The sequence below is a fragment of the Scyliorhinus torazame genome, chromosome 7 (assembly GCF_047496885.1).
Source record: "Scyliorhinus torazame isolate Kashiwa2021f chromosome 7, sScyTor2.1, whole genome shotgun sequence".
Taxonomy (NCBI): Eukaryota; Metazoa; Chordata; class Chondrichthyes; order Carcharhiniformes; family Scyliorhinidae; genus Scyliorhinus; species Scyliorhinus torazame.
This window is the reverse complement of record NC_092713.1, coordinates 149,684,410-149,706,413: the sequence shown is the minus strand read 5'-3', so window position 1 is coordinate 149,706,413 and position 22,004 is coordinate 149,684,410. Positions and strand designations below refer to the sequence as shown.

At 43.9% G+C, this 22,004-nt stretch overlaps 1 protein-coding gene across 1 annotated transcript in view; it reads left to right on the top strand.

Moving 5' to 3' along the window:
- Nucleotides 1-22,004, top strand: part of pappa2 (pappalysin 2) — a 726,002-nt gene that overhangs the window by 559,839 nt on the left and 144,159 nt on the right. The window contains exons 17-18 of the mRNA XM_072511622.1: nt 5,409-5,577; nt 18,500-18,632. Coding sequence (XP_072367723.1) covers nt 5,409-5,577; nt 18,500-18,632 — 302 coding nt within the window. The remainder of the gene's footprint in view (nt 1-5,408; nt 5,578-18,499; nt 18,633-22,004) is intronic.

Here is a 22,004-nt window from a genome sequence, read left to right as displayed (position 1 = left end):
CCAATGGTTGTGTGTGGACTATAGAAAGGTTAATGCAGTTACAAGAACGGTCTCTTATCCTATCCCACATTTGGAGGATTGCATTGAGAACATGGGACAATCAGCTTTCATTTCCAAATTGGATTTACTTAAAGGTTACTGGCAGGTACCTTTATCCGAAAGGGTGAAGGAGATTTCAGCTTTTGTGACTCCAGATGGCATATACCAATTCATAGTTATGCCATTTGTCATGAAAAACGCCCAGCTACATTTCAATGGTTAACTCGCAAAGTCGTTTCAGGATTACACAATTGTGCGGTATACATCGACGATCTGGTAATTTTCAGCCAGACATGGAAAGAACATTTAAAACATCTGATGGAGTTATTCGATCGACTTCAGGAGGCGGGTTTGTTGGTAAACCTAGCCAAAAGTGAATTTGGAAAAGCCCAAGTCACTTTCCTAGACCATACAAATGGACAGGGTCGAATGGACACATGGGATGTGAAGACAACAGTTATTGAGGAGTTTCCAATACCCTCATCACAAAGGGAAATAATGCGATTTCTTGGCATGAGTGGATATGATCGAACATTTGTGCAAACGATTTGTAGCGTGGTTGCTCCACTGATGGACTTGCTGAAGAAACGTCGAAAATGTCAGGGGACAGCGGACTTTCAACAGGAATTTGACTGCCTGAAAGCTGTGATAACCAATGCTCTTGTGTTGGAGAATTACAAGGGACTCTGTGATCAGAATGAAATAAAGTATCTGACTTTAAAGAGAAATGCCAAGGCGTAGAGAAATGGATGGATCGTGCAAAGACCTTCTTGTCCAAAGAGACTCTCAATCAAGAGGGATTCCAGTTGGAGGAAGAAGAACAAAAAAATGCACTATATTATTATACCTGTTTGCGTGTGTTGGTTTTTTGAAACGAAAATGTACATTTACTGTGTGCATTTCTTAAAGGATAGTGAAAAGGTGAAAAATGAAACCATCTTGAAGTTGATGGTTTATTTTGTTTTCTTGGGGAGAGGTGTCATGTGAGAGTACCTTTAAGAAATGGGTGTTTTTTATAGAATAACTGTAGTGGGTGTACCTTAAAGAAATGGGTGTTTATTACTGCAGTGATGTCAAAGAGTGGCTGGAGCTGGGCTGTCTGTCTGCTTTACTTTCGTTTTAGAGCAGGCTGTTATAGAGTGAGTTTTTAGTTTCGTTTTCAGAGAGAAGAGCTGCAATGAAAGCCAACAGATGTGCATGGAACTCTCTACAAGCTAAAGAGTGTTCATTTGGGTGATTTCAAAGGGATAATTGCTCTCATTAGAGAAGTTAAACTTGATCTCATTTGTCTTCTGAATGTTGTTTGGGAAATTATTAAGGATTACTTAGTGTTGCATTCTTTGGGGGTTGTATTTGAATTGATGGTTGCTAAGAAGTTCACTGTATGTTTTTAAAAAGGTTAACTTGCGTTCATAGAATAACATTGTTTTGCTTCATATATTTCTGCTGTACCACACACGCATACCACAATCTATTAAAAGTTAGGGGTCAGGTGAACTCCATGATACACTATGGGGTTCTCTAAGCCCTGGCTCATAACAGTCAGTGACAGTGAACAAATCCATTGGGTGTTACAGTGTGTGAGTGCACTGAACAATTCCATTGGGTGTTACAATGTGAGTGACAGGAAACAATTCCATTGGGTGTTACACAGTGTGTGAGTGACAGTGATCAATTCCATTGGGTGTTACAATGTGAGTGACAGTGAACAATTTTATTGGCTGTTACAGTGCGTGAGTGACTGTGACCAATTCCATTGGGTGGTACACTGTGTCAGTGACAGCGAACAATTCCATTGGGTGTTACAGTGTGTGAGATACAGTAAACAATTCCATTGGGTGTTACAGTGTGAGTGACAGTGAACAATTCCATTGGGTGTTACAGTGTGTGAGTGACTGTGAACAATTCCATTGGGTGTTACAGTGTGTGAGTGACTGTGAACAATTCCATTGCATGTTACAATGTGAGTGACAGTGAACAATTCCGTTGGGTGTTACAGTGTGAGTGACAGTGAACAATTCCATTAGGTGTTACAATGTGAGTGACAGTGAACAATTCCATTGTGTGTTACAGTGTGTGAGTGACAGTGAACAATTCCATTGGGTGTTACAGTGTGAGTGACAGTGCACAATTCCATTGTGTGTTACAGTGTGTGAGTGACAGTGAACAATTCCATTAGATGTTACAATGTGAGTGACAGTGAACAATTCCATTGTGTGTTAGAGTGTGTGAGTGACAGTGAACAATTACAGTGTGTAAGTGACAGTGCACAATTCCATTGGGTGTTACAATGTGAGTGACAGTGAATAATTCCATTGGGTGTTACAGTGTGTGAGCGACATTGAACAATTCCATTGGGTGTTACAGTGTGTGAGTGGCAGTGAATAATTCCATTGGGTGTTACAGTGTGTGAGATACAGTAAACAATTCCATTGGGTGTTACAGTGTGAGTGACAGTGAACAATTCCATTGGGTGTTACAGTGTGTGAGTGACTGTGAACAATTCCATTGGGTGTTACAGTGTGTGAGTGACTGTGAACAATTCCATTGCATGTTACAATGTGAGTGACAGTGAACAATTCCGTTGGGTGTTACAGTGTGAGTGACAGTGAACAATTCCATTAGGTGTTACAATGTGAGTGACAGTGAACAATTCCATTGTGTGTTACAGTGTGTGAGTGACAGTGAACAATTCCATTGGGTGTTACAGTGTGAGTGACAGTGCACAATTCCATTGTGTGTTACAGTGTGTGAGTGACAGTGAACAATTCCATTAGATGTCACAATGTGAGTGACAGTGAACGATTCCATTGTGTGTTAGAGTGTGTGAGTGACAGTGAACAATTACAGTGTGTAAGTGACAGTGAACAATTCCATTGGGTGTTACAGTGTGTGCGCGACATTGAACAATTACAGTGTGTGAGTGACAGTGAACAATTCCGTTGTGTGTTACAGTGTGAGTGACAGTGAACAATTCCATTGTGTGTTACAGTGTGTGAGTGACAGTGAACAATTCCATTGGGTGTTACAGTGTGTGAGTGGCAGTGAATAATTCCATTGGGTGTTACAGTGTGTGAGTGAGAGTGAACAGTTCCAGTGGGTGTTACAGTGTCTGAGTGACTGTGAAGAAACCTATTGGGTGTTACTGTGTGTGAGTGACAGTGAACAATTCCAGTGGGTGTTACAGTGTGAGTAACAGTGAACAATTCCACTGGATGTTACAGTGAGAGTGACAGTGAACAATTCCATTGGGTGCTACAATGTGAGTGACAGTGAACAATTCCATTGGGTGTTACAATGTGAGTGACAGAGAACAATTCCATTGGGTGCTCCAGTGTGTAAGTGACAGTGAAAAATTCTATTGGGTGTTACAGTGTGAGTAACATTGAACAATTACATTGGGTGTTACAATGTGTGAGTGACAGTGAACAATTCCATTGGGTGTTACAGTGTATGAATGACACTGACCAATTCCGTTGGGTGCTACTGTGTGTCAGTGACAGTGAACAATTCCATTAGGTGTTACAGTGTGAGTGACGGTGCACAATTCCATTGGGTGTTGCAATGTGTGAGTGATAATAAACAATTGCATTGGGTATTATGGTGTGAGTGACAGTGAACAATTCCATTGGGTGTTACAGTATGTGAGTGACTGCGACCAATTCCATTGGGTGTTACTGTGTGTCAGTGACAGTGAACAATTCCATTGGGTGTTACAGTGTGTGAGTGACAGTGAACAATTCTATTGGGTGTTACAGTGTGTGAGTGACTGTGAACAATTTCATTGGCTGTTACAGTGTGTGTGTGACTGTGAACAATTCCATTGGGTGATACAGTATGTGAGTGACTGTGACCAATTCCATTGGGTGTTACTGTGTGTCAGTGACCGTGAACAATTCCCTTGGGTGTTACAGTGTGTCAGTGATGGTGAACAATTTAATTGGCTGTTACAGTGTCTGAGTAACAGTGAACAATTCCATTGGGTGTTATAGTGTGTGAGTGACAGTGAACAATTCCATTGGGTGTTACAGTATGTGAGTGACTGCGACCAATTCCATTGGGTGTTACTGTGTGTCAGTGACAGTGAACAATTCCATTGGGTGTTACAGTGTGTGAGTGACAGTGAACAATTCTATTGGGTGTTACAGTGTGTGAGTGACTGTGAACAATTTCATTGGCTGTTACAGTGTGTGTGTGACTGAGAACAATTCCATTGGGTGATACAGTATGTGAGTGACTGTGACCAATTCCATTGGGTGTTACTGTGTGTCAGTGACCGTGAACAATTCCCTTGGGTGTTACAGTGTGTCAGTGATGGTGAACAATTTAATTGGCTGTTACAGTGTCTGAGTAACAGTGAACAATTCCATTGGGTGTCATAGTGTGTGAGTGACAGTGAACAATTCCATTGGGTGTTACAGTGTGTGAGTGACTGTGAGCAATTCCATTGGGTGTTACAGTGTGTGAGTGTCTGTGAACAATTTCATTGGCTGTTGCAGTGTGCGAGTGACTGTGAACCATTCCATTAGGTGTTACAATGTGAGTGACAGAGAACAATTCCATTGGGTGTTACAGTGTGTGAGTGACTGTGAACAATTTCATTGGCTGTTACAGTGTATGAGTGACTGTGAACAATTCCATTGGGTGATACAGTATGTGAGTGACTGTGACCAATTCCATTGGGTCTTACAGTGTGTCAGTGGCAGTGAACAATTCCATTGGGTCTTACAGTGTGTCAGTGGCAGTGAACAATTTCATTGGCTGTTACAGTGTGTGAGCAACAGTGAACAATTCCATTGGGTGTTAGTGTGTCAGTGACAGCGATCAATTCCATTGGGTGTTACAGTGTGTGAGTGACAGTGACCAATTCCATTGGGTGTTACACTGTGTGTGTTACAGTGAACAATTTCATTGGATGTTACATTGTGTGAGTGACAGTGACCAATTCCATTGGGTGCTACACTGTGTGTGAGTTACAGTGAACAATTCCATTGAGTGTTACAGTGTGAGTGATAGTAAACAATTCCAGTGGCTGGTTAGTGTGTCAGTGACAGTGAAGAATTCCATTGTGTGTTAGTGTGTCAGTGACCGTGTACAATTCCATAGGTTTACAGTGTGTGAGTGACCGTGAACAATTCCAGTGGGTGTTAAAGTGTATGTCAAAGTGACCAATTACGTTGGGTGTTACACTGTGTGAGTGTCAGGGAACTATTCCGTTGGGCAGATTATTGTGAGAAAACATAAATAATTCTGTAAGTTATAACATGTGGTTCATCAATTTTTTTTTGGAGTATTGCTTAATTTTGCGACTTGTAGGTGTTTCTCTCAACTATCTGTTTGTAGTACTTACCGTCTGTTTTTACTCACAGGAAGTTCCTCAAACTGCAGTGTTTGGAAGGCGGTCGCTGGGAGGATGGTCGCTGTGCTCCTGTGCTTTGTGAACCCCCTCCTCCTGTCTTTGAAGGAATGTACAACTGTAGCAATGGTTTTGAATTTGACAGCCATTGTATTATTCGCTGCTATGACCACACTGAAAAGGTAAGGCATTAATTGAATACTGAGCAATGTGATTAACTCAACTCTTGAGTCACTTTTCATTGTTAACAATAAATTAATACGCAAGTGGAGAACATGTTCCATTATCGTTGTTCTGAGCTTTGTTTCCCTTTGGTCGAGTGTGAGAGGGTGAAAAGTTTGAGGCGAGCTGTCCTCCTGGGTAATTTTTTCTGCTATGCAGCATTTGGGCTGCTGGCCTTATACGATGACTCTTCAAGGTGAAAGATAGAGGGTATGATTTAACCGCCGCATCCCGCCAGAATCGGCATGAGGCCTCTTCTGGGATTTTCGATGGTCGTTATGCCCCGCGAGATAGATCTTGTGAGGTGTCACGATCTGGACCTTGCCCATTGTGGCCGGGATCCAGACTTGCATAGTATAAGAGAGCTTAGCAGCTCTTGGGGTGTCCTGCCTGTATTAGATGGCTTTGAGGACCCCCACCAGATGAAGTGAGGTGTTGGGGGGGGTCCGGGATCATGTCGGGGGTCCGGATCTCTTCCTGCACTGACAAGCGGAGCACAAAAAAATAACAGTGTGCCATTCGATAGTGGTGTCCTTCACGGCGCTTCTGCGCCAGGAACGAGCCTTTTTATCTCGCCAGAACGGGACTCTTTTCCGTTAGATCACGGCCAGAGATTAGTCCATGTTTCAGATGCACATTATGCACAGACTGAAGCTCCTTCTATGCTGTCCCTCACTGACACACATTCAAATCTCCTCAATGCTGGGATCTACTCAGTTGATAATTATTCAGCAGTGCTTGGGCTGGGAAGAATCATACCAGATCGATTTTCTACTGAACAGCTGCTCGCTGTTAATTTGTAAGGGAAGGACCCAAACTGGTGGCTTTTGATCCAAACTAAATTAAATCTGTCAATGTCTCCTGACACTTCAAAGATTTATTTCAATCATTGGTACATTGTTCTGATGGATTTTTTAAAAAGGTATCAGCTTCAATGCACCATCTCCAATATTAATCATCCAACAGCAAGATTTAAATGTCAAATTAAAAAAGCTTCAAGCATATCATTCTTGAGGCACTGTTGCTCGAAATGTGAATAATAAAGGGAAAGTGTGAGTTACGTTGGAGATTTTACAGTTGATATTAAGCCTGGCTGATATTAATGCCAACTGCTTTAATGGAAATAACAGCATTGGTGAAACTTGGACCGTATTTACACTCAATTACGAATTCTGACACGTTTAATTTGCAGTGAACTGTCAGTGCCAGGTGCAGTAAAATACCAATTTAGTGATTTTTCTATACCAATTTAATGATTCCTGGGGATCAATCTAATGGACTTTAACCCCAGCGAAAGGCAGCATTTATTTAGACCCTTTCACATCCGTAAACAGCAGAGAGCACTTCACAGCCAATTAAGCAGTTTATTATTGCAGTGCAGTAATAATGTGAGGGAAACTGCAGCACAGCAAGTTCCCAGAAATAGCAACCGACTAATAAGTTATTCTAATGATTGAGGGGGAGAGCTGACTAGTGGTGATTTAACCTGAGGATCACCACACCTCAGGTGAGGTGCAAGGTTGAGAAGGCAGGCCTTCCCAAATAACCAAAGCTGGCTTGCAAAGGCATTTAAACTCTGGACGCGATCTTCTGGTTGTTTACGCCAGCAGGATCTTCCAGTCCCGCCGACAGCACACCACTGCTGCAGGTTTCCCGGTGGCATGGGGTGGATTCAATGGGAAACTCCATTTCCCTTGCCGGGACCAGATGTTCCCGCCATCGGCCTTGGGCCACCCCCTGTAGCTGAGAAACAGGACATGGGGACGCCAGAGAATCTCATCCACTCTCATGCATCAGACATGTAGAGATTGTCTGTCTAGTTTTTGTTGACATAAAATCTTTGGTATCCTCTGATAGTTTAGAAACTTGTTATGTCATCATCCTAGGATGCGTGGTGGAGGAATGGGGGAATTTATCTTATGAGGAAAGGTTGGACAGGTTGGGCCTGTGTCCATTAGAATTTTGAAGACTACAAGGTAATCCTATTGGAGCATATAAGATCCCAAGGCAGCTAGCAGAATAGATACTGGAAGGATATGCGTCCCCTTGTGGGAGAGACCAGAATTAAAAATAAGTGTACTCCCATGTAAGATAGAAATTAGGAGAAGTTTTTCTCAGAGGGTTGTAAATCTGTGAATCTCTTTCCTCCGGAGAGCAGTCAAGGCAGGGTCATTGAATATGTTTAAGGCAGAGGTAGACTCGTGACACACAATGGAACCAAAGGGTATCAGGGAGAGGCAGGATCGTGGCGTTGAGGTCGCAATCAGACTGGCCATGATCTTATTGAAAGGTGGAGCAGGCTCAAGGGACTGAATTGGTTTCGCTCTGCCTCTAGTTCGTATGTATCATGCAGAGATTTCAATCTACAGAATAACCTATGCAGAGAGATTGAAAGTACAGAAATTTAAATCGCTGATAAAAGCCTTTTTGGCACATTGAATGGATTTGGAAGTGAATGTTGGAGCTAAGTCTGTAAATTTTGGAATGGACAGGTGGCAGTGCTTGATCCTGGTCCTATGCGGTTCTGTCCTTTGTAAAGAATCAATTGGGCAGGTGGAATGGTTCATTTTAAGTCTGCCGAGTGATGCATGTCCTGGAACTTTTTTGGCTGTCTCAGTGAGTCAGGCAAAAGCAGGGAGTACCTTCCTTAAATTGGTCCTCGGTTTTTATTACCTCCACTAGCATGTTGCCTACTTTACTTTGGGGTGAACCTGTTTCTTATACCGACCAAATGACCACACAACCAATATGTTAGCTCAAAAACACAGTTTAATAATAACTCAAGACTTGTATCTCTATGCAATAACACACGCGGCTCCGTACTAAGCTACACCTAACGACTAAGATGACCTTTACTTAACTTCGAGTGACCGGCACTGTGCGAGATAAGGCCTTTATCCGGGTCCACGTGGTCGGTTTGGAAGTTGTTGGGTTCATTTCAGCTGGACTCGTCCTTCAGGAATGGTCGTGGGTCCTTGAACTTGGTTGTTCGGCTGCAATTGGTCGCACACAGGCCCGTCCCAAAAGAGATCGATCTCTAGTGCGCAGGGCTTTTCATCCTTCATCTCTTTCGCGCCCTTTTGGGCGGTCCTTACTCCGGGTCCGATGGATCAATAGGGTTCTCGATCACCCTCATCGATCTCAGCCAATTAGGGGGCGGATACCTCGATAGTTGGGCGGGTCCGAGCTATCATTGTCCCAGGCACGTAGGCCTTTCCAAATAAGGGGGGGGGGGGCGCCGGTTAGTCTGCTACTGTTGTAACTCCTTGATTCAAACTCTATTGGCCTGGGGGAAATGGTGATCCACTCTTAATGGATACAGGTTTCAGCCAAGTCTGGTTTCTTTGCGCAATACACAAAGGCTGTGTACCTGTCTGTGTCCCAAATTGCCACAATTCCCATGGTCCTTTGCAGGTGGCCATTTTACATGGCGACAAGCAGCTGACACTGGACAAGGTTGTACTGGTTCATCAAACGGGTCTAACGGAAAGGGTTAATCATTGATGGCGATGACCATCTTTCCTTACTTTCCATCCCCTCACCTGTGTGTACAACAGAATACTTCAAGGATTCACATGTGGGTTTGTGTGCAATTACACAAGCAATCACATCGTAGTATCCAGGTATTGATGCAAGATAGTTTTGCCTGTGCATCAATGTTAAAGTTGTTAAACTGTGATGTAATTTAGATTGGGCTGGAAGGTACGAAACCCTGGTTAGCTACTGGAGGCTCTCCTGGCGCTCTGGATCTTTGGGTAAAGTGTCATTTCAGTTGAGTTGCAACCAGACTGAAGGGACATTTTAAAAGTTTTGATGCAAGAGATTTTGGCCGGGATTCTCCGAGCCCGCACCAGGTCAGAGAATCACCGTTGACGCCGAAAATTCCCGCCACGCCGCTCCGACGCCAGCACACGATTCTCCGGTGACCGGAGAATCGGTGCCAGTTGCGGATGCATAGTCGACATGGTGCTAGCTGGGGGCCGTTGAAAGAGGCCCCCGCGGTGATTCTCCGCGGTCGACTTACCGCGTTCCCACCGGGTGGTACCACATGTGAACCACACCGGCGGGAACACTGCCGTCCTGGTGGGGGGGCGGGATCAGACTCTGGGGGGGGGTACCTCCACAACGGCCAGGCCCTCGATCGGGGGCTAACTATCGGCGGGCGCACGCGATCTGGGGGGGAGGCTACCTTCTTCCGCGCGGGCCCGCTGTGTCGCTATGCCATGTTGCGCGGTGCGGAAATGACCATCACATGCAGATGCCAGCGCGGAAATGGCCGCCACATGCATGCGCAGACCTGTGCCGGCAGTGCAGGGCCATGTATCTGCGCCGGCACTGCGTGGAGCACTCCAGTGCCGTGCTGGCCCCCTGTGGGCCACTGAATCGCTGGGCCAGGGGGCCCGCTGATGCATGCGTGAAACACTCTGGTGTTTACGCTGGCGTCAACACTTAGCCGGGATTTTGGGGAATCCCTGCCTTTGTGTCTCGCTCTAGCCTTTTTAATGTTGGTAGCAGGTCGCTGGAAGGCATCACTTAAACTGAGCTGCCCCGTAAAGGTGGTTTTCTGTTTAGGATTGTGAGCTGTCCTAGCTTACTGTTGGATGGTCGGAAATAAGACTTTATTTTCTGTGTCTAGTCAGAACTCCTGGACACCTTTTGGAGGTTTTTGCCTCCTTTGTTGACAAGGAGCATGGCTAGAGTCAATCAAAGTTGCCTTGACTTTTTCCCCATTTGCACCCTCTACAAACGGTAACTCACTCACAATTCTGTGCTCACGTTCTCATCTGCATTAAGGACTGAAGTCTGATTAAACTCGCTCTCATCAGGTTGCACCAGCTTCCAGGCCCTAGAAAACCAATGTGAAAATTCTCGGCCATAACTTAAATCCATCCATGTCTCACCCTCCCTGACTCTACCCTCATGACTTTCTCAACCTCTCTATATTTTTGTGCATTCTCCAGTTCTCCAGGCAGCAGCCTGGTTTTCATTCTCCACTCCAGCAGCAGTGGCCATTCCTGCAACCATCATATCTACCCTTGGATAGCCCTATCGATTGTAGCTTTTACCCTTGTTGCTCCAAGTCCTGTTCACCCATTATCCCTGTGCTCGCTGGTCTGCAACTTCCGGACCCTTAATGCCTTAATTTTACAATTCTCATTCTTGTGCTCAAATCACTCCATTGATTCCTCCTACCACATCTCTGTAAACTCCTCCAGCCCCACAACTTCCATGATCTCTGCATTCCTTCAAATCGGGTCACTTGCACATCCCAGATTTTTATTGCTCCACCAATAGGTTTGCTAACTTTGGTTGCATGTATTCCTGGAGGTTTCCCGAAATGATTTGCTGACTTTAACTACCTCACCCCACACTCCTGCCATTGGTCATCCAACTCATCATTGCTCGTTACGGATCCACATCCCATGTCAATTGGCTGTTGGTAGAAATATAAATGGTCAAAAGATAAAAATGGCCACTCAAAAGATCGCTGTGGACTGTAAGGCACTCCGTCTTTCTGAAAGCATCATCCACAGGATGTTAAAATTTGTTTTTTACATTGTTGATATCATGGTCAAAAGATTCTTCCCCTGGGTTGTCACTCCCAGAAATTTCCTGGAGATTAATTTTCAATTCCTGGTGACTTCCAAGATAATTCTGGAGAGGTGGTAACCCTATTCATCAATGGCAACCGTGCCTTCACTTCATAGAATTTACGGTGCAGAAGGAGGGCATTCGGCCCTTCGTGTCTGCACCGGCTCTTGGAAAGAGCCCCCTACCCAAGCCCACACCTCCACCCTATCCCCATAACCCAGTAACCCCACCCAACACTAAGGGCAATTTTGGACACTATGGGCAATTTAGCATGGCCAATCCACCTAACCCGTACATCTTTGGACTGTGGGAGGAAACCGGAGCACCCGGAGGAAACCCACGCACACACGGAGAGAATGTGCAGACTCCGCACAGACAGAGTCCCAAGCCGGGAATCGAACCTGGGATTCTGGAGCTGGGAAGCAATTGTGCAAACCACTATGCTACCCTGCTGCCCCAGTTGCCAAGATCTTAGTTGCCAAGGTCTTAAGCACTGGGGTTCCCTTGCTAAACTCCTCTGCCTCTCTCTCCCCTCCTTTCAGATCCCTAAAACCTACCTGTTCGATCAAGTTTAGATCACCTATCCTAATATGTGGCTCAGCGACACATTTCATATATTAACCCTCTTGTGAAATGGCTTGGGATATTTATCTCTTTTTTAAAGCCACTCTTGCTGTCATTCCTGTTACACAGCCTACTTAACAGCCTACTATTCGGTCACTCAGTAACCTGTGGCCTGTAAGGCACTCTGTCTTTTTGAAAGCATCATACACTGTATGGTAAAATTTGTTCTTTAAGTTGATGATGTAATGGGGATTGATGGTGGCTGTAACTCATGATGTCTACTCAGAACACACTGTCAAGATAAAATTCAGATTTAGACAGTTTGCAGTCGGTTCTTGGAGAATATGTGTGGTTTAGCCTTTTTTGTGTCAAAAATACACTCTTGGAAAGCAATTGCAAGGGAACAAAGTGTACTCATTATGCTTAGGGCAGGATACTTTCCAGTGTTCATAAAATTAAAACATTATTGGATTTTATTTTGGAATCAAAATGCACATGCAGTGATTGCCATTTGCAGACTGCATCCCAGACAGGGATCCCAAAGAATGAGCCATTCAATTAAGCAGTGGATTGAGTCTGCACCGACCCTCTGAAAGAACACCCCACCTGGGCCCACTTCCCCACCTTATCCCCGCAACCCCACATAACCTGCACACCTTTGGACACTAAGAGGCAATTCAACATGGCTAATTACCCTTACTTGTGCATCTTCAGACACTAAGGAGCAATTCAGCATGGCCAATCCATCTAACCTGCACAGCTTTGGACTGTGGGGAAAAAACCGGGGCACACGGAGGAAACCCACACAAACACGGGAAGAACGTGCAAACTCCACACAGTCACCCAAGGCTGGAATCGAACCTGGGTCCCTTGGCGCTGTGAGGCATATGTTTACGTCCATCAATCGTTTTGCTTCAGCTCACTTGTGACTGTCGTGTGTTTACAGAACCTGCTGCTGCGATGGATTACCAAGGCACATGTAGACTATATTTTGTCAAAATCTAGCCTCAAAATTGATTCCTTGCGTAGATTTGCATTGCTGACCCATTATTTGCTGTAGCTGTGAGGGATCTGATCCACCTTTTCCTTCTGTGAGAGGTGGGTTATCAAAGTACGAAGGGTAGTGGTGCTGGGTTTGTTGCTCTCTGCGTCGTACGTCAGGCACGCTGGTGACTGCGCAGATCTCTCCTGGATTAGGTGTGGCAAAGCCAATGAGCGTAATAGTCTCCTACACTGTGTTATGGGCCAGGGTTTAGAGAACCCCAAAGTGTATCATGGAGTTCACCTGACCCACAACGTTTAATAGATTGTGGTATGGGGAGCACACGGCCCACTCTACAGGTGTGGTACAGCAGAAATGGAAAAGTATTTTTTAAAGCAAAACAATGTTTATTCTATGAACTCAAGTTAACCTTTTTAAAACATACAGTGAACATCTTAGCAACCATCAATTCAAATATAACCTCCAAAGAATACAACATGAAGTAATCCTTAAACTGTCCTTTTAACATCCATAAGACTTTTAAAAAAACTTTTAACACAAGCACATCAGGTTAAAGTCACAACTGAGAGCAGTTATTAGTTTTAAATCACAAGATCGATTTACAGTCTTTAGATTACAGTGATAGAGACTAATACACCTTCTGGCTGTGACTGCGGCTATCTAGCTTTGAAAACAAAACTAAAACACATCCTGCAGCAAACAGCCTAAAACGAAAGTAAAAAGCTGACAGTCAGCCCAGCTCCACTCACGCTCTGACATCACTGATAAACACCCATTTCTTAAAGGTACATTTCTTAAACACCCATTTCTTAAACGTACTCTCACATGACAACTGGTATGGAAGTAGCTGCAGTTTAACTAATTAACCTTTTTTAGATTTGTGCCCTTAAAGATACAGGCTAGGCTTAAACTAATCATTAAGAACACCGCATGATGCTGCCCCTAAGCAACACCGCAGCAGATTCTGTAGTATTACAATAACAAACTTACTTCTGGTTACTATACCAATGTTGAGAATGGATTATCTGTTGATCAACCTGCGACATCAGTGATACCCAATCACATTTTCTAAGATGAAGCATGTTAACCATATCAGAGGCACTTGCTTCATAAAGTACAATCATTATCTAATAGTGTCTGTGATACCAGTGCTGCTGTCTGGTGTGTCTTACTACTTGCTTGTTTGTAGCAAAATTCAGGATCAATGTTGCAACTTCAGCGAAGGTCCATCGGAGGAACTGATGGCAGCTTGCCACCTGATCCATGCATGCCACACATTGTGTAGCTGGTTCATCCTCAGCCCCGGATCAGACATCCCCTTGTGTCCAGTGACTGTCCACGTGGAGGATTGTTACAATCTCAAGTGTTGTGTTCTGTGTTAATCATTGTAATGATGTACAGAGAACATATAGCATGGTAGCACAGTGGTTACCACTGTTGTTTCACTGCACCAGGGTCCCAGGTTCAATTCCTGGCTTGGGTCACTGTCTGTGCGGAGTCTGCATGTTCTCCCTCTGTCTGTGTGGGTTTCCTCCGTGTGCCCCGGTTTCCTCCCAGAAATCCCGAAAGACGTGCTGTTGGCTGAATTGGACATTCTGAATTCTCCCTCTCTGTACCCGAACAGGTGCCAGAATGTGGTGACTAGGGGCTTTTCACAGTAACTTCATTGCAGTGTAAATGTAAACCTGCTTGTGACAAGAAAGATTATTATATAGTTGTTTAACTATAAAGATGATTTATTAACAAACACGTGGAAAGGTAACTAACAAACTATAATACATACCATGACTACTAAATGAACACATGAATTCAGCGAATTGTCCTGAAGCTACTCTAAGTACGACTATCTTCTTGTACGACTTACTACCAACTGGTGGGTCTCTTGAGTCATGTGATAGATCTCTAAAGCCACCTGCTGGCCAGAGGTCGTACCGATAACGATGTGCACTGATAGACAACTATATACATTGATGTGTACATGCATATCACCACAACAAGAAGGGAATACAATGGAGCCAACTGAAGGTGACCTAAATGTTGGACATTGTCCAACTAATGACTCAAAGCACAGTGGAGTATAAGATTAGTACAAATACAGAGCAATGTGTGCAGTGAAAGTACAGCTAAAGCTTTAGGGCTTGCAAAGGCGTAGCATAAAACTTTGGGTAATGTAGTTTCAGAAAGCGATTCAGAGAGCATGAAATGGAAATATCACATCAAAATAACTGGCACACTGTGATCAGGGCAAGACAAGTCTTTGGGACTATGAAATTAGCTTTATTCTGGGTCTGACTTTCAAACCTTATCAGAGAACTCTACTCTTTACCTAACACAGCGTACCTGACCTTGGAATGATTGATTGAGCAGTGCATGGGGGGATTTTATTCTGTATTTAAACAGTGCTGCACCAGACAGGGCAGAAGAGCTTTGCACATTCTATTATTTATCTGCAAAGTTCGATTCTAGGGCAGCTTGGTGGCGCAGTGGTTCGCACTGCTGCCTCACGGCGACAAAGTCCCAGGTTCGATCCCGGCTCTGGGTCACTGTGCGTGTGGAGTTTGCACATTCTCCCTGTGTTTGGGTGGATTTCACCCCCACAACTCAAAGATGTGCAAGGTAGGTGAATTGGCCATGCTAAATTGCCCCTTAATTGGAAAAAATTAATTGGGTACTCTAAAATTTAAAAATATTTTTTTTTTTTAATTCTAACCTGTGCATACTTAATCTAGGAAAAGATTCCATTGCACAACATTGGCATTCATTGTAACGAGAAGACATAATTGTTAAACCTCCTCAGCTTGTCAAAAAAAAAGACTGCCTTGTTTTTGAAGGTGACTGGATCCCATTCAACACATAACATGTGCCTTGTTATGCCTTTGCTACAATAGGTCTGGTAGATCAACATTGAAACTTGTACATGATGCCCTACCATCAGAATAAAAACCCAGCATGCCTGCTACTTGGCCCTCTTTGTGAATCGCAAATACATCACCAAATGTATGATTAACTTTTGTTCCAGATTGAATTGATTCGCATCGGAAAATCAATATTTGCAATTTCTGTTACTTAAATATTTACTGGAAAGGGTGATAAATGTTGTGAAACCACTAATGTTGTAACCAAGATCATTGGAATTATCCACAATAGAATTGTAAATAGCTGAAGCCCAAGAACTAATCCTTGACGTACCCCACTAGTTACCATCTATCAATCCAAAAATGACCTCTTTATTCCTACTCTTTTAATCCATGTTAATATATCACCATCAATCCCATGCGTCCTAAACTTTGAAATAATCCCTTATGTTATACTTTATCAAATGCCTTTTGGAAATTCAGATATATTACATCCATTGCTCTCTTTATCTACCTTACAATTTACATCCACAAAAAACTCTTTTCCCTTTCCCAAAACCATGTTGACTCTGCTTAATCGTATTGTGATTTTCTAAGTGTCCTGTTACCATGTCCCTAATAATAAATTCCAGAATTTTCCCTACTACTAATGTCAGGGCAAATGGTCTCTAGTTCCTTGTCTCTCTCTCCCTTTCCTTGAACAGTGTGGTTACATTTGCTACTTTCAAATCCATGCGGACTGTTCTCGAAAGCACGGAATTCTGGAAGATCAAAACCAGTGCATCCTTAGTCTATAAAGCCACCCATAAATAGTCTATAAATGCTCAAGCGATACAGCAATCATTGATCAGCTTTTAGTCTCATTAACTTCACAAATATTTTCTGCAGCATGCTGTAATAGCTGAGCATTTTATCATACTCCGTCCCTGCCAAGTGAAACTGTTGTAAACTACATTCTCAAACCATAGCTTTGGCTCAAACTTAGAAACTAATCTTAAAGGCACATTTGCAGGAGGCCTTTAGGGCAATAGAATGCAGGCCATACTTCTGAGCAAAGCCAACAAGCTAACTCGGAAGGAGGCCTCTGATCCGGCTGCAGCCATGGAAATGGCAGAAAATGAGAGTTGCAAATTTCAGTGGAGTTTTTTTATCCTGAACTAGCAAGGGAGGTTTACTGGATTTCAGCAAAATCCAGGCCCTGGCAGCCAAGCTCACAGTCTGAGTCAGAAGGTTAGATGTAACCATTGCCACAGTAGCCACCAACCATTGAAATGCCCCCATTTCCAGTCTGGTAGATCAACGGGATGTCCTAGCATCAGAATAAAGGTTGAGCATGTCTGCTTCTTGGCCCTCTTTCTAAATGCATGAATACATCTTTATTAGTTAATCAGATACAGGAGCCGAATTAGCCCATTTAACCCATTGAGTCTGCTCCATCCTTTGATCATGCTGATCTCATCCTGGCCTTAGCTCCACCATCCTGCCCATTCTCCATACCCTTCAACCAATTATCAATTAAATATCTGTCTAACTCCTCTTTAAATTTACTCACTGTCCCAGCATCCACCGCACACTGGGGCAGCAAATTCCACAGATTTACAACCCTTTGGGAGAAGTAGTTTCTCCTAAACTCCATTTTAAATTTGCTACCACTTATCCTAAGATTATGACCTCTTGTTCTAGAATTCCTCACACGTCTACTTTATCCAAACCTTTTATCATCTTGTATACCTCAATTTTATCTCCACTCATTCTTCTAAACTATAGAGAGTATAGGCCTAAACTGTTCAATTTCTCTTCATGTGACAAATCCCTGATCTCTGGAACCAACCTAATAAACCTCCTCTGAACTGCCTCTAATGTCACTACATCTCTCCTCAAATAACGAGACCAAAACTGTGCCCAATACTCCAGATGCGGTCTAGTATTAACTGGTTAACATCTGCTGCGCCTGAGGGAAAATGGGTCATATCCCGATAGCAGACAGAAGGAGAGGAAGAAATAATGTCCCAGATTGCAGTAAAGCACCAGGTCGTGGCTATGCACCAGGTTGAGGTTGTGGTTAGCTCAGGAGTCTGCAAATCCTTGAATGTACAAACGCTAGATATAGGCTGGAATTCTCTGGCCATTTGCTGGCAGCGGGAATTCTCTTGTCCCACTGGCAGCGCTCCCTGCCTGCAGGTTTCCCGCTGGCGTGGGGAAGCTTCGAGGCTAGAGAATTCCGTCCATGGAATCAGAAGTTGATGTTATCGAACAGGAAGATCAAAATTTGTATTCAGTCAGAGAACATGGAAGATAAGATTAATGGAGCTAAAAATATAATTACAGGTCCCCACAGTAAAAATGAAAATCACAAATTCACAACTTACTTCCACTGTTGATGCACTTGTTAATTCAGAAGGAAGGTATAAGAAGTCCCTAAATAACAATCTCTTGCATAAAACTAGGATGAAACTGACTAGTTATTCCAATAAAGGTATTCCAATATTAAATGAAGTTAGTGTTAAAGTAGAATATGATGCGACATCCCATTACTTACCATAGGTGGTAGTCAGAAGGAACAAAGAGTCTCTATCTTCCTTCGTTCTGAAGAAGAGTCATATTCAGCTCGTTTTTTTTCTCAAAAGATGCTGATTGACCTGCTGAGTGTTTGCAATACTTTCATTTTTCAGTGTACCCAAATGCATTTCTTTCCCCTCTGTTAACCCGCCTTCATGCTACCTTTGCAGTGAAACATCAAGATTCATGCCAAGTGATATCAGAGCACTTTAATATGTGTGATAAAGAGGGCTTGGGAGCTAGCATTTGACCTTGAACACTTTTATAGTTGTCATTATTATTAACACTCTTGTATTACCCTTTCCTCAGGAGCCCATCCGATGTACTAAAGATGGCACTTGGACAGAAGATTTTACTCTGTGTGAGCAAGTCTATGGAGATTGCTCACCTCCTCCAGAACTGAACTTAGTGGAGTACATGTGTGCTGGTGGCCATGCAATAGGTATTGAAACATACACAAGTAGTATCTATATTTCTTTTATTAAGGTGGGCCCACCCAGATACTTTGTGCAAAGATATTTTAGAATAAAGTGTTCACTTGAAAACTCTGAATCGCCTTCCAAATGTCACATTTGGACTGCAATTGCTACAAAGCTGAGCTCCATGGTGTGTGTTACCATCAGGCACTTAGCCTCGAGCGACGTAAATGCAAGGTTAATCCAATTGAAAATCATTCTAATATTCTGGAGGCAAGTGCTGGCGCTATGTGTAGGAAAGAGTACCCTACATTACACACTGTGTCAGTGTTTCTGTTGGGAAGTGGCCATGACATCTGTAGCCAAGGCAGATGGAATAGTCATAGATCTTGGTCTCAAGCATGTAGGGAGAAAGGCTGAAGCACGCATGTTTCTTGCAAGGGAATAATGAATGTCGATGGTGGTGTAGTATAGAAGGACCTTGAGCTCTTTTAGTTCCATTTTGCACTGTATTTGTCTCACAATGGACTGGCTTTTCAGCCAGTCTCCCTTTTTTTAATCAAGTATCTTATCAAAGGCTCATGCTCGCAAAGTGGAACAAAGATGAGTTAAATCAGGAATTCGTGACACTAAATTTGATCAATTTTGCTGTCTCTCTTCAAAAGAAGTAAGGTGAGTGAAATGATAAGATTGCAGTCCTCCAAAAGTTTTCTCTTTTTAATTTTTCCAATTAGGGGGCAATTTAGTATGGCCAACCCACCTAGCCTGCACATCTTTGGGCTGTGGAGGTGAAGCCCACGCAGCCACGGGGAGAATGTGAAAACTCCACACGAACAGTGAAATAGGGCCAGGATCGAACCCGTGTCCTCGGCGCCGTGAGTTAGCAGTGCTCACCACTGCATCATCATGCCCAGTCTTCCATAAATTGAGGTTCCAGCCGAGATTGGCGTAACAGGGCAAGAGGTATTGGCTCTGGCGCCAACACCTGACAAATCCATGGCTGTAGAAGGTGGGAGGTTTATGCCAGTTACCCCAACCAAAGTCTGCCCATTGCTCGTATTCTGGGTAGCTCATAGGTTGTACCATCTGGAACAAGCAAATTAATTAATTTGATTCATGTTATAGTCGCTTTGCCTGGAATGTTTGCAGCTGACCCTGGTGTCAAGCAGATTAAATCTGTTTCAGAACTGGTAGTTTTTTGGGATTTCACAGTGATATTTCAGGCTGGACCATCGAGCATCGGTAGGATGCAGGTGTCCCACTTGAGATCTACCCCTGCAGCAACTCTTTGCTCGGCTGTTCGGATGGTGGGAGCAGATCGCCAGGCTGCTCTCAGGGCTGGAGACCTGCTGGTGTCAAGTCTAGAAACCAAGAGAATAATGAGAAGCGTTCACTTTGGTAGGTTGTTTTCTCACTGAGACAGAAAACCAGAAATACCTGCTGTATTTTTCAAGGGCCGATGGAGAGGAAAATAAAGAGAGATGTCTAAACAGTAACTTAACTGTTATTTACCGTTTTACAATATCACACAAAGCTTAAATTGCCCTCTATGGAAACTTATTGATCTTGTAGGTCTTTCAGTCTCAATTACATTAACTTCATTGGCCTTTAGTGACTCAGCAGATAAAGACATTTATTAAGGACTGGATTCTCCTTCCCGCGATGCCTGAAGCGCATTCCCCGATGGGACGAAGAATTGGGTGTCGGGGTAAAATCGGGATCAGAGCAGGACGCCAATCCGAACACGATGCTCAGATCCCCCCCCCCCCCCCCCCCTCCAAGGGCCACGCTGAATTGCCCCTTAATTGGAAAATATGAATTGGGTACTTTAAATTTTTTATTTTTTATTTTCAAAAATGAATAGGGAGACACTTCTGGGTCCCCCTAACTGAAGGGGTCCCCCACAGAGATCCCCTAACTAAAGGGACCCCTCACAGAATCCCCCTAACGAAACGGAACCCCCACAGGGACCCGCCTGACTAAAGGAACTCCCCATTGAAACCCCTAACTAAAGGGACCCCCAGAAGGACCTCATAACTAGAGGGAGCCCTCACAGGGATCCCATAACTAGAGGGACCCTCCACATGGTCCCCATAACTGCAGGGACCCCGCACAGCGACCCCATAACTAGAAGGACCTCCACAGATACCAACTAACTAAAGGGACCCCCAGAAAGACCCCCTAACTAAAGTGATCCCCCTCAGGGATCCCCTTACTCAAGGGACCCCCAGAGGGCCTGTCCCTAGCACTGCCCTTGGCTCAAGTTGACACTGCTCAACCTGTGCTGGGGCAGTGCTGGGGGCCATGCCAGGGCACTGCCCGGGAATGTCCCTCTCCCCGGGGGATTCTATGTAAATTGGCACTCTGGGTGGGATCCCCTCAACTGAATCCCATTCTTCTGAAGCTTTTGTAAACGTTGGCGAGGTTTGAATATTTAATGAGGGGAGGGGGTCATGTGGCGCTAAGGCCTGTTAATAAGATTCAAATGTATTAAAATGCATTGAAATGAGGTTCCTGAGGTTCACCTGTTACGCCACTGGTGAAGGGATGGGGGGCGGGGGGGAGGGGGAAATCAGGAAATGAGATCTCACCAGTGAGAATCTCGTTTCCTCACTCTTGTGCAATTTTGCACCTGCTTCACTGTTTACGTCACAGTGAACGTGGGCACAAAATCACCCCCATGGTGTATAATTCTTGAATACATGGAAGGGGCAACCTGAAGGGATGTCGAAACACCGTGGAGCTAGTAGTGGCCAAGAAAGACAAGTTCAACACAGAAACGTAATGGTACTGAGAGGGAATTCCTCAGTCGCGTCTTTTAGGATGCTCTGGTGCAGGTACTTCTGAGTGGTACATTATCCGTGAGCTGCCACGGGTTATTGCTGAGCGGGTATAAAATATTTTGGAGAGGGTCTCGGAATAATCGGAAATCACCTCGGAGCCAATTACATAGGAATAGTTTTTCAAGAAGTGAAGTTTTCTCCAAAGTTATTTGTATGAATTATCCAAGTAATTGACCATACAATCGAAAATCTGCATGTCTTCTTTGTTGTGTACATGTGGCATATGCACATCAGCTGACACGTCAGGAATGATATCACCAACAGAAATCGATTTAGCGTCTTCAAAAACACATTTATCTTTATTATGTTTTGAGTGACTCTTAAAGTAACTTGAAGTAACATTCCTAAGTCTTGTCATCATGTTCTTTTTTGGATGAACCTCGCACTGTTATGTCATCCATCTATGTGTCGCCACCTTCAATGTGCTCATAGATCATATGAATGTTTTTGCGATGTACATCTCGAACTGAAACAATACCAAAGGGTAAAGGCCTATACCTCCCCAAAGAGTATTCAAAATGCACAGCCTCATCCAAATGTGGCTGCCAGAAACCT